This window comes from Amblyraja radiata, chromosome 13 (assembly GCF_010909765.2).
Source record: "Amblyraja radiata isolate CabotCenter1 chromosome 13, sAmbRad1.1.pri, whole genome shotgun sequence".
Lineage (NCBI taxonomy): Eukaryota > Metazoa > Chordata > Chondrichthyes > Rajiformes > Rajidae > Amblyraja > Amblyraja radiata.
This window is the reverse complement of record NC_045968.1, coordinates 48,538,448-48,552,244: the sequence shown is the minus strand read 5'-3', so window position 1 is coordinate 48,552,244 and position 13,797 is coordinate 48,538,448. Positions and strand designations below refer to the sequence as shown.

Genomic DNA, 13,797 nt, shown 5'->3' with positions numbered 1-13,797 from the left:
GATGAGAAAAAACTTTTTCACCCAGAGTTGTGAATTTGTGGAATTATCTGCCACAGAAGGCAGTGGAGGCCAATTCACTGGATGAATTTAAAAGAGAGTTAGATAGAGCTCTAGGGGCTAGCAGAATCAAGGGATATGGAGAGAAGGCAGGCACGGGTTATGGATTGTGGATGATCAACCATGATCACAATAAATGGCGGTGCAGGCTCAAAGGGCCAAATGGTCTCCTCCTGCACCTATTTTTTATGTTTCTAAGTTTCTAACAAATAATAATGAAGGTGCTGGTATGATCAGTGCTCTTTTCATGCTGTCTTACTTGGGACCCGATAATTCACCTAAGGGAAGCAGGATTTGCCCGCTGTTTTACTGTGGGTGAAAATTGATCATCGCTATTTGAACTGATATATGTGAGAATGGAGGGAATGAGGAGGCATGGGTTGCTGACATAAACGTGTGCACTGGCGATGAAGAGCACTTGCGCACAGGTAATTGCATTTGGTAGCACTGGTCCAATTTTCGAACAGCCAAGACTTCCACCCGAAACGGAACAGGCATATACTTAGAGTAATATCTGTACAAATATGTCCAATTTCTAAGCTACTGTTCCTTCCAACTTTCAAACTTTGCGAAAGATTTCTCAATTCAACTCCACTAATTTCTACTGACATTTCATCAGCTACCGTGAACCAGAGGAGTGGGCTATCGTTGTGGAATACAATTACATTTCTCCAAGGAATGACATTTGGTAATCCCTCCTCAGTCCTGTGGGTTCTTTCTTATCAGCAGTTTGGCCATGGTGCTGCTACATTGTGCCGGCTGGTGTGGACAATAATATATTAAAGTCTCTGTACATCTTATTAATGCAGCATCTCCCTAAGCCTTGAAGATGGCAAATCCAATCACCAAGGTGGCCGTGTGAACATTTTAACTTGTGTCCATCATATTCCTGCCTGTGCTCACTTTTCAGTTGTTTCTCTTTATGGGCCACAGCAAATCCCCTCTAAAACCCCAAATCCTGTACACAACTCTGATTGGGAGCAGTGGAGACTGAAGACAAAAGTCTGAGGTTTTCCAGTTGTTGCATGCGGAGTAAAACCCCTTTCATATTCCTGGGAGACCACTGAGAAACCTGAGCTATATTGTTTGCCCCGGAGAAATCCAATCGCCACTGCGTTACTGAGTTGAACAATCCACACAGAGCCCATTGCAGGACACGAGGTTAGTCCTCTAAGCTTCAAGGCAAAAGCCATAACTGAGCAATCCCAGATTGGTTCCTTGTGCTTCACAGACCCTTTGTGCTTTTTCTTTTTGCCGATTCCCCTAATGCTTTGATCCCTGTCATAGATGTTGATGGATGGGTGTTAATTTGACTGGCATGTGCAAAACACAGTGTTGTTGTCCCATTCTCCCACGCGGGAGGCTGTGCATGGCATTTTTATTTTGTTGGATAAAGATACCAAGCCTTTCCTTTGAAGGAATCAGAAGGAGGGATGAATAGGGAGCCTTACCTCAGGCGGAGGGGTGGGGAGGGGGTGGGGGGATTCCTGGATTTTCCACCTCATTAAACAAGCAGCACTTTGAAGCGAAAAGGTCAGACTTATTAAAGGCAAGGCCGACATTAAAGTTAAACTGTTGTTATTTGATGCTGTTTCTGCTTAATTGCACCTTAGCGTGACCACTTTGAGTGGATATTCAAGTCTTCAGGAAGATGACTAACTTTCAGATAAACCTAGAGATTAAGAGGTCCTGTGATTAGTGGGATCGCTGCTGTTTGTAATGAAATGGGCACATTAAGTCCACAATTACAGTCACTCTGTCTCCACTGACCATCTGAGGGGTGCTGTTTATAGAGGTACTTTGGCCTCTTTAAATCTTGTTTTTGTTTGGATATACAGCGTGAAAACAGGCCACCAAGTCCGCGCTGACCGGCAATCACCCGCACACTAGTGCTATCCCACATGCTAACGACAGTTTACAGAAGCCAATTAACCTACAAACCTGCACGCTTTTGGAGTGTGGGAGGAAACCGAATGCACGCGGGGAGAACGTACAAACTCCGTACAGACTACACCTGCAGTCAGGATCGAACCAGGGTCTCTGATACTGTAAGGCAGCAACTCTACCGTTGTGCCACTGCTGACCCCTCACGATGCAAGCAGTTATCTTGCATCTCAATCTCATCAAATCCCTTGTTTTTATAATTGGTGCTCAGAGCTCACTTTGTGCTTTTGTTTTGAGATTGGAATCAGGAGAACTGATTTTCCTAGCCCTTGCATCCTTATCAGCCCCTATGGGGGTGGGGGAGATGGCCTATATTACGATACTGAGCGGAGTTGAGTCCACAGTTGTCACAGCCATCTCAAAGGTAGTCACAAAATGCTGTAGTAACTCAGTGGGTTACGCAGCATCAGTTCATTAGTGATAGGAGCAGAATTACGCCATTCAGCCCATCTAGTTTACTCCACCATTCAATCATACGGGCGCCGTCTGTGCAGAGTTTGTATGTTCTCCCAGTGACTGTGTGGGTTTTCTCCGGGTGCTCCGGTTTCCTCCCACATTTAAAAGATGTGCAGATTTGTAGGTTAATTGGCTTCTGTAAAATGTCCTTAGTGTGTAGGATAGAACTAATGCAGGGGTGATTGATGGTCAGTGCGGCTGAAGGGCCTGTTTCCACGCTGTATGTCTAAACTAAAACTGAATGAAAACTCTATTTTTCCTATCTATCTATCTATCTTAACCCCATTCTCCTGCCTTCTCGCCATAACCCCTGACACCCGTAATAAGAATCTATCTATCTCTGCATTAAAAATATCCGTTGACATGGCCTCCACAACCTTCTGTTGCAATGAATTCCACAGATTCACCACCCTCTGACTAAAGAAATTCTTCCTCATCTCCTTCCTAAGGGAACGTCCTTTAATTGTGAGGCTATGACCTCTGGTCCAAGACTCACCCACTAGTGGAAACATCCTCTCCATTATCTCTGGAGAAAAAGGATAGGTGGTGTTTCGGACCCAAAACATCACCCATCTTTTTTCTTCAGGGATGCTGCCTGACCCGGTGAGTTTCTCCAGCACTTTATGTCTATCTTTGGTATAACCCAGCATCTGCAGTTCTTTGTTTCTACTTTCTGATCTTCTCGTCTCGTTCCCCTGTGGGTTTGTAGGCTGCATGCTTTGAGAGGCCAGCACAGTTGCTCTTTGTTCCTTTTGCAGAGCCTCCTTGCCTGCCCGTGGGTCAGGGTGGATGAAGCAGTAAAATGCCCATGGGCTCTTCTGGCTGCAACCTTTGGAAAGAAGCTAGCGGGGCCCAGCGAATGAATGTTGTCAGATGTACAGCAGCCACTGAATCTCCTCTTTCCACATCAATGAGTGGGTCTGTGACTGGTGAACGCCAGGGCAATTTTAAATGACTCCGACAATGTTGTACAGACTTGGCTATGTCATTGTAGGCAGAGGAAAGTTTATTTATTTTGTGTGATTCCCTGAGGAGATTCTAATTGCTATTCTCCATTTTGAAACCCACTAGCTATCAACTCGTGTTCCATGAACAATGGCGGTTGTGAACATGAGTGTGTGCAGATCAGCGAGAACCACTACCAGTGCAAATGTCGTTGGAACTATCAGCTGACAGGGGACGGGAAACACTGTGAACGTAAGCACCGAGGTTGACCATTTTAAGCATGAGGGCTGCAGTGGGTTAAAGGTCGTATTTCTGTTAGGGATGGGGCCATGCACATGGTGCTGGTGTCACCTTGTTCTCAACCTTTTGTAAATGTCAATGCAGTACTTGTTCCAGATCTCTGGACAAGGCAAGAGGTTTGAAGGCAGCATTAGCAATAATAGTCACAAGTCCTGTATGACCCTTACATTTAATAGACAGGGGCTCTCCCGGAGAGCTGAAGAAGCTCAGCCTGCATATTAATGACCCTGCCCCTGGTCCCTTCACTGATGGCTGAGACGGTTGCTAATGATGTGTCTGGAGTTCCTCGTCCGAGAAGAAGCAACACCAATCCTGAGCTGTTTCAGGAAGTATACCTTGAATAAAAATATAACCAACTTTTCTCCCCCTATAAGAAAACACCTCATTATTATGTTGCAGAAGGAGGTCATCCGCCCTTCAAGTCCACACTAACTCCCAAGAGAGCAATCCTATTCCATTCTTTATATTTCCCTGCATTCCTGCAACTTATTCTCCCTCATACCCATCAACTCTATTTTGATTCCTCCTGCTACTTGTCTATACAAAGTGGTAATTTATAGGGAACAATTGGTCTTCCAACATGTTTTGGGATATGGGAGGAAACTGAAGAGAACCCGCATAGTCGAAAGGAGAATACGGAAGCTAGACAAAGCATTCAGAGTCAGGACTGAACCTGCAACCTTGGAACTGTGACGTGAACAGGGCTAACTGGATTGCAGCATGCACGCAAAATACAGTGCAGTATTTCATTAAGTTTGCATCAACTCCACCTGTTGTGATTCTGACCCCCCTGGGGTTTTGTTTGTGAAGAGATGGTAAAACTCGCTAAAGTTGTGATTTGTATCTGTAAAACGAAATCCCACCTCACTGGAGGGCTCCAGTTAAAGTTGAAAGCTGCTTCCTAACCTGTTCCCATTTTCCTCACCTTAAACAATACAATACAATACAATACAATTTATTTGTTGTCATTTGAACCTCATTGAGGTTCAAACGAAATTTGGTTTCTGCAGTCATACACACAAGAAAAAGAACCAAGACACAACACAATTTACACAAACATCCATCACAGTGAATCTCCTCCTCATTGTGATGGAAGGCAAAGTCTTATCTCTCCCCTGCACTCCTCATTCTCCTCCCGATGTCAGAGTCAAAGCCTCCGGCGGGCGATGGTAAGTAAGTCCCCCGGCCATTAACGCCGCGCCGGGTGATGCAAGGCTGCGCTCCGGGTCTTGGTGTTGGAGCCCCCGGCGGGCGCTAACAAGTCCCGCGGCCATTTAAAGCCACGCCGGGCGATGATGTAAGTCCCCGCTTCAGGTAATTTTCAACTCCGCAACTCGGGCGGGAGAAATCGCCATTGCGGATGCCCCGAAAAGCGGTCTCCCAGCAGGGACCCGCAGGCTCCCGGTGTCACCGTCCACCAGACCTGCGGTTGGAGCCTCCGAATCTCCGGGGTCGGGTCGCAGCAGCGCGCCACCACAGCTCCTCCCGCTCCGAACTCGGCCAGCTCCGCGATGGTGGGTAAGTCCGCAGGCTCCGCGACTGGCGCCCCAGGTCGTTCCTGCTGGAGGCCGCTCCACGGTGCTAGGCCCCAACGACAACGGAGACCCGACAGGGAAAAGGTCGGGTTCTCCTTGCAGGGGAAAGATTTTAAAAGTTTCCCCCGCCCCCCACACACATACCCAGTTAAAAAAAAGCACTTTAAACTACATTCAAACATTCAAACGCGACAAAAAAAAAAAAAAAACGACAGACGGACTGCAGAGGCCACTGCGACGTGAGTCGCGTCACCCACCCATCGCAATATTCAGCAAGCAGGTTGGCTGAATGGTGTAAGATATGGAGACTACGCAAACCTTTCACTTAACAATGTGATAACCCAGCACTAAGCCAATAGGTTCTGCCAACAGATAAATATTTCCATGTATTTGTAAAAGAAAAGATCTAGTTTACTCACACACATCAAGGAATCCTGCCCCCTTTACATCCCTCAAACCTGGTTTGACTCACATTTAACCTACCACCATGCTTCATGACTGACAATAGCTCAAGAGATGGCTTGGAATCTGACTACAATGGCCTGAAACCTCCAGGAATATCTATAGTTATAACTATAACTATGGGGTAACTATGCAAAAACATGGAGCTGTAACTTACTATCAGCTCACTCCCCCACATTCTTCCCCAAGTCCATAACCATCTTAACTATGGTATAGATTTTCTTTCCTTTGTTAGTACTGGATTAAGTTCTGCCAATTTCCTGCGTTTTAGCATTGTGGAAGCATGAGCACCAAGAGGAGGAACATTGGTAGAGAAGACCCACTCGCATGTCCTGAGTGTAAACACCAGTGTTGGCTAAATGTTAACTAAATACCAATATCACATACATAAAATATATAACTGGATGGTCATCTATGTAATGTGATAGGGCGAGATATTCATTTGCCATGTAAGTACAAAGGATAAAAACTGTTCCTCTTTCGATATAACCTACATACCAGCAATCTGTACCCAAACTGAAATAGGCAAAGTCAAGTGTATCACGAAACAGCAACACTATGATGCCAACTTATTCTGCATTGTGCAGGCATAATGTCTGCAGTCCGTCTGCGTTTTTATTATTTTTATGTCTATGTTTCTATGTAGTTTTTGTTATTTTTTGTTGGGGTATGTGTGTGGGGGGGTGGGGGTGGTGTGGGGGGGAGGGGGTAACTTTTAAATCTCTCCCTGCACGGGAGACCCGACCTTTTCTTTGTCGGGTCTCCATTGTCGTTGGGGCTGCAACGAGGAGCGGCCTCCAACAGGAAGACCGGGGGCTGTGGTGCCGACTACTCACCTCACCGTCGCGGAGCTGGCCGAGTCCAGAGCGGGTGGAACTGTGGTGGACGCTGCTGCGGCCCGACCCCCGGAGATTCGGTGGCTGCAACTGCGGGTTTGGCGGGCGGCACCGGGAGCCCGCGGGTCCCTGGAGGGAGACCGCTTTTCCGGGCTCCCGCAACGGCGACTTCTCCCGCCCGAGTTGCGGGGTTGAAGAGCTCCTGGAGCGGGGCCTTACAGCACCGCCCCGCGCGGCTTGGAATGGCTGCGGGACACTGCGAGCGCACGCCGGGGGCTCTAACACCAAGACCCGGTGTGCGACCTTGCATCACCCGGCATGGCTTTAATGGCCACGGGACAATTCGCCATCGCCCGCCGGGGGCTTTGACTTTGACTCTGACATCGGGGGGGGGGGGGGGGGAGTGCAGTGGAGAGAAAAGTTTTTTTGGCCTTCCATCACAGCAATGTGATGGATGTTTATGTAAATTATGTTGTGTCTTGGGTCTATTTGTTTGTAATGTATGGCTGCAGAAACGGCATTTCGTTTGGACCTCAAGGGGTCCAAATGACAATAAATTGAATTGTATTGTATTGTATTGTATTGTATTGCATGGTCCTTTCTATGCACGGATTTCCTGAATGTTGAGAGAAACTTCCAGTGTACTTACTAAGATGGTTACAGTGTTTTCTTTTTCGACCGTCACTAGTGAAAGACCCATGTCAGGAGAGAAATGGTGGCTGTGGCCACATATGTCGCAACGATGCTGGAATGGCGCAGTGTGAATGCAATCCTGGATATCGGCTATCGGTGAATGGGAAGAGCTGCGATGGTATGGAAATGGTGAAGACTATGGGCCTGTCCCACTTACGCGACTTTTTCGGCGACTGCCGGTATCCGTCATAGGTCGTTACAGGTCGCTGATAATTTTCAACATGTTGAAAATCCAGGGGCGACCAGAACAAGGTATGACTCTTTGGGCGACTATTCACGACCGTACAGGCTTCACCCCGCGACATGTCGCCAGGGTGTCGCCTGTATGGTCGTGAGTTGTCTCCTCAGTCACCCAAAGAGTCGTAGCGTCTTTCTGGTCGCCGCTGGATTTTCAACATGTTGAACATTTCCGCCGACCTGCAATGACCTATGACGGGTGCTGTCAGTCGTCGAAAAAGTCGCGTAAGTGGGACAGGCCCATAACAAAATAACATAATAGCGGATGATTCAAACAATAGCCTTCCATTGGTGTTTGGGTTCAGATGGTTTAGTTTAGTTTAGTTTAGAGATACAGTGTGGAAACAGGCCCTTTGGCTCACTGAGTCCATTCCGACCTGCGATCCCCGTACACTAGCACTATCTTACACACTGGGGAAAATTTACAATTTTACCCAAAGCCAAATTAACCTACAAACTTGTATCTCCCCAACAGGCAATTAAACCCTGGTCTCTCTCGTGATAGGGCAGGTAACTAATGAGTATTTGATAGTAGACTGCATAGTGGATTTGTGTTCATAAGTTCTAGGAGTAGAATTAGGCCATTCGGCCCAAGAAGTCCACACTGCCATTCAATTTACCTTTCCCTCTTAACCCCATTCGCCTGCCTTGTCCAAACAACCCCTCATGTGGTAACAATAATAGTAATAGAACTCTTCATTATGTTTTGATCCTCTGCATTTATTTACTCCCAACTTAGCAGAACTGGGCAACCTATACTGGGTAGCCTAACTATGGCTGCATTGTGTCTATTGGTGTTAACAGGATTTATTACACGATTGTCCTACCTCTAACATTAATTTCATAGAAACTCTCCAGTTTAATTGAAGTCGATGGATGTGAAGAGTCATTTCTTTTAATAAATTTTCGAAGTGTTAAGTCTTAGAAAGTTCCGAAAGCCTCTGAGCGATGCATACATTTCAAAATTGGATTGGGCTCAGCATTCCTTTAAATCCAATATTACAGCAGCTATTGTTAGCCATTGCTGTAACAGGGATATGGCTGAAGTTCTTACACTCATCAGACAAAGATAGAAGTTAACCTCTCATTGACAGCATTTGTCTCTTGGTAAATTGCGTGGATTGAGTTGTGTTCCAGTGAACCATGATGATCATCGATGGAAAATACCTCAGTCGAGCGCTTAAGTTGATTTATGCCGCAAAGATCTAATGTCCCCTTTGATCCCCATGGGTGTACTCTAGCAAGGGCTCAAGTTATATCCTGTTCCACATCACTTGATCGTTAATTCTTCCTTTCCTGGAAATAAGTCCATATCAGATTTCATTTGTTTTTTGTACCTTTCAACTTTACCTCACTTGGCATCTCCTCTCTGATCGACAATGCGTGGAAGGCAATGCATACAAAACTTTGCTAAACAATTTTAAAATTGAAAATCAGCATTTGGGATGGAAGTAATAGGATATCGAATGACGTAAAGGGCTGCTTACGGCTTCTGATTATCTTCTCCCTGTGCCTGGTATTGAAGGGCTCTGTCTGTGGTTCTGAGTGATGAGTGCTTCAATGTTTTCTCTATTAATCACTGACCTTTCCTTTGCAGACATTAATGAGTGCACCACTGGTATTGCAATGTGTGCTCATCAGTGCATCAATATCCTGGGATCATTTAGCTGTATCTGTAAGCCTGGATTTGAACTGGGTGCCGATGGGAAACAGTGTTACCGTAAGTACTGCTTTCAAGCTGGGCTGGGGTAAACCACGTGCGGTTGTTGGATAAGTGCCGACGCCCTGCGACAATTGATGCCTTTAATGCCTTTCATCCTGAAAATTATTAAAAAATCAGTTATGTGGTCCAGGATATTCATAAGAAAGATTAGAAGGAACTTGCATTGACATTGCACATGATAATATATTTCGGTCAAGTAAGTACCTATACAATACTTTGCCTGTGGAATCATTGGCACTTACCAAAGTCCCGCAAATTGTAATAATCATCTCTGAATGCTCCTGAATGCCCAGTTTTGTCATGTTGGTTGAGGGATGAATATTGGACAGTGCATCAGAAGGGCTCACCTCAGTTTGTCATTGAAATAGTGACAAATATTTTATTCCCATCTGACATGCGTGTCCTCAGATTAGCCTTTCACTGCATGGATTATACCTTTGATGGTGCTGGGCTCTAGCAGTATCACCCTTTCCCACCATTGACTCCGTCGACTCTTCATGCTCTTCGGAAAAGCACGCAACATAACCAAAGACATGTCCCACCCTAGTCCTTAATTCCTTCTTCTTGCTCCTGTCCAGTGGAAATTATAAAAGCTTGAAACTGCGCACCAGTTTTGGAACAGTTTTTTCCCTTCCACTTTTAGGATTCTGAACGATCCTTCCATAAGCCTGGGTACTGTTCATCTTCACCCCATTGCAGACATTGGACTTTGTCTAAGGAACCGATGCGCTATAATGTGCTACAGTGCTGAGAACCATACTCTTTGTTCTATCGATTGTTCTTGAGTTTGAACTGATGGTATATCTGGTCTAAAGATAGACACAAAATGCTGGAGTAACTCAGCGAGACAGGCAGCATCTCTGGAGAGAAGGAATGGGTGACATTTCGGGTTGAGCGCATCGGTTCCTTAGACAAAGTCCAATGTCTGCAATGGGATGAAGATGAACAGTACCCAGGCTTATGGAAGGATCGTTCAGAATCCTAAAGTGGAAGGGAAAAAACTGTTCCAAAACTAGTGCACTTTCGAGTTCATTTTAAAATTCTTTTATTTGTTTTCAAATCGTTGAATGGGCTCGCCCCGCCTTACCTCTCTGAGCTGCTCCACCTATATGCTCCTGCCCGGTGCCTCAGGTCAGCTGATCAGCTGCTCCTTGAGGTACCAAGGTCTAAGCGGAAGCTCAGAGGGGATAGAGCCTTTTCTGTTGCTGCTCCGGCACTTTGGAACACCTTGCCGTTACACATCAGACAGGGCCCCTCACTGTCCATCTTCAAATCCTCCCTAAAAACTCATTTTTATTCTCTGGATTTCGACACTGGCTGAGACATTGCTCCTGTTCTTAGTGCTTTTAATGTCTTTTAATTTTTACTGTTTTTTAGTCCTTCGTTTTATGGTTTTTAATGGTTTGTAATAACTTTTTGTCCATGAGTTCTCATGTACAGCACTTTGTGGCAACTGCGGTTGTTTAAAGTGCTTTATAAATAAAGTTATTATTATTATTATTATTGAGACACTTCTAGATATCTGGTCTGTTTGGATAGCATGCAAAACAAAGCCAAGTGACAATAATGAACCTAAGCTGAGCCCTGCTACCTCAGTGTCATTTTCCTTCACTATCCCAAAGTGCTTTAATTGCCTTAATGTCCAGGAAATTATCAGTCATTCTTTGAATAAAGTCATCGACTGTGCCACCACAGCCTCCAGCATTGAAAGGTCCAAATATTCGCCACACCTTGAGTGAAAATGTTCTCATCTCATTTGTAAGCAACCTCCTCTTTATTCTGAGACTGTGACTCCTGTTTCTGCACTCTAATGCAGAGGAAGCATCCTCTCCCATTCAGTCTGTGTGTAGGCTTGCAAGAACTGTGAACTACAGTTTCCATGAGCAGATATCACTTCCATCCTGCGGCAGCTGATACTGCAAAATTCCATGGGAAAGCTTTTGCGTCATTATGTTGCTTTTATTTAACTCTGAGAGAAATTCACACCTATTAAATTTCCGCATAGACAGCTGACAATCTGTGGGAATCCATTGTTGATGACGTGGAACACAGTTGGGTTCTTGCGGATCCCAATATAAAACAGTGAACGAAATGTCCTCTGTGAATGCCACATACTTGGGTGCTTTTCTTGTGGCCTTTCCAGTGTATAAAACCTGACGCTAGGTGTTGGTTGGGAATCAACGCAAGGCACCCAATTGTGTTGCCATTCCGTAATTAAGTCGTGACTGTATCTGGTGGCGTTTTTTACATAACTTGGATCATTTTGGGGAAAATCCAGGCTATTTGCTTGGTGAGGTGTATCTCAGCTCTCTAGATAAATGAATTAACTGCCTCATAAATCTCAGGTCCTAAATGTTTTTGGGGAGTGGCATTTATCATTGTCCCATGGACCGAAATACAATAAAAAGCTTTTGTTTACGTGCTATCAATTTAAATCAGATAAAACTATGGATGAGAACCATCAAGCCAGTGGCCTCCCCCATGCTGGGTCCGACTTTGTTCTCTCTGCATTCCCCTCCACCCAGCTCTGTGCCCCTCTTCGTTCTCGGTGTCCCCCCCCCCCCCCCCCCATGCTGGGTTCCTCATTGTTCTCAGCGCTTCCCCACCCTGGGTTCCTCATTGTTCTCTCTGCATTACCCCCACACCGGGTTCCCCTTTGTCCTCTCGGCACCAACACCCCCCTCCCCACCACCCAACTCTGGGTTCCTCTTTGTTCTCTCGGCGGTGTGTCCTTGACCGACCTCCGGCACCCACCGCTGGCCCATCCGATCTCCGGCCCATCCTTGACCACTGCCAGGCCCTCTCTTGCCGCGCTTTGCCGGGAGCTTCCCAATGCATAGTTGTGGTGCTCGCCGGCAGCTCCCTAGCTTTCAGCATTTTAGTTTTACAATATCAGAGAAAAAGTCCAACGTCCACAATGAGGTAGGTTGGAAGATTGAGACTACTTCCAACCATTAGCTTATAGGAGAACTATTCAAAAGTCTTATAACAGAGAGGAAGAAGCTGTTCCCGACTACTGGAACACAATTTCAAGCTTTTGGATCTTCTGCCTGACGGGAGCATAGAGACTAGGGAATGACCCGGGTTAAAAAGGTCCTTGATTATGTTGGCTGCTTTCCCCAGCCAGCGTGAAGTGTTCTGGGGACTCCCAGATCACAGAGTTGCCCACCCCTGAATTTGGATCCAGATGTTGTTGGCCTTGGCGTATGTATTCCTTGCAAGTGAAATTAGAAACTTCTGCAGTGCTCGTGTGATAATGTGTCCCCTGGTAGTTCTGCAGGATGTTAGTGCAATCTTTATGTGTTTTGAGATCCATGATTTTGAATGTTGACGTGTGGAGAACTGGTCTACTATGCACTAATGTCTTTCCACCAACAGGTATTGAAATGGAGATTGTGAACAGCTGTGAGAGGAACAATGGTGGTTGCTCTCACCATTGTGAACACAAAACCGCTGGGCCTTCTTGCTTTTGTAATCAAGGATACATCCTGGACTCTGATGGACACACATGTCTTGGTACAGCCATATTCATTACTTTCCATTAAACCCATATGAATTTTGCTTTTATAAATACATTTTCACAATTGAAACTTAACTGGAGAGCAGCAATCTGTACATTGTGATGTTAACACTGAATCAGGGACACATGACAATGAAAACATAACACGATATTGAATCTGAGCCTTAATCTGCTTTTGTATCAGATACATAAGGACGACCATTACATTGCAGAAGGATATTTGATCTTATCAGGCTGTGTATTGAGTTTTATCTTCAATTTTGATTGTGAAGTTTGAGGAAGAAAGCCAAGGTTTGGGAATTGAAAGGGACGGTGTGATGTTTTGTCATTAAACTTGAGTCCTCAGTTGTTCAATGGATATCATTCTACCTACTATCCTACAAAAATAATACACTTTCATTAAGGTTGAAGGAACGACCAAGGGTCATAGAGGGAAAAAAAATCAAATTTATTAAGGATGCAAATCTTTAGGTAATTGCCTGCATCTTTATTAATGCTGATTTAAATAAAAATTGTCCCTATGCACCTCGGTCGTGCCTTTGAACTTAATGAAATAGTGGTTTTTGTTAATGGAGGGTAATGGCTCTCTCTATCCTTACACTTTTGAGTTTTGTTGTAATCTGATAATCTTCATGTTAGCAGAGTCATAGAGGTTGACTACATGGAAACAGGCCCTTTGGCCCAACTCATCCATGCCGAGCAAGTTGTCTATTTGGCATTTGGCCCATATCCTCTTAACCTTCACGAGACATTAACCTATCCAAATGTCTTTTAAACATTGTAATTGTACCCACTGCTTCCCCTGACAGTCTATTCCACCTGCCCACCTTCCTCTGTGTGCGAAAGTAACTTCTCAATTTTCCTTTCTTTAAATCTTTCCCCTCTCGCCCATGCCCTCTAGTTTTAGACTCTCCTACCCTGGGAAACAGACTCATGATCATTTATACCTCTTTAAGGTCATCTTCTACGCTCCATGGGAAAACGGTCCCAGCTTATCCACCTCTCCTGTAACTCCAGGCCTCCTGCCACAGTAACGTCCTTACTAAACTTTCTGTAGCTTTTCTAGCTAAATGTCATCCTTGCAACAGC

The 13,797-nt window shown here is 45.3% G+C and overlaps 1 protein-coding gene across 3 annotated transcripts in view; it reads left to right on the top strand.

The window, feature by feature from the left end:
* LOC116979988 (multiple epidermal growth factor-like domains protein 6) overlaps positions 1-13,797 on the top strand; it is a 322,278-nt gene that overhangs the window by 226,989 nt on the left and 81,492 nt on the right. For all 3 annotated transcript variants that reach the window (XM_033032015.1, XM_033032016.1, XM_033032014.1), the window contains exons 7-10: positions 3,529-3,654; positions 7,224-7,346; positions 9,063-9,185; positions 12,567-12,704. In XM_033032015.1, the coding sequence (XP_032887906.1) occupies positions 3,529-3,654; positions 7,224-7,346; positions 9,063-9,185; positions 12,567-12,704 (510 nt within the window). The remainder of the gene's footprint in view (positions 1-3,528; positions 3,655-7,223; positions 7,347-9,062; positions 9,186-12,566; positions 12,705-13,797) is intronic.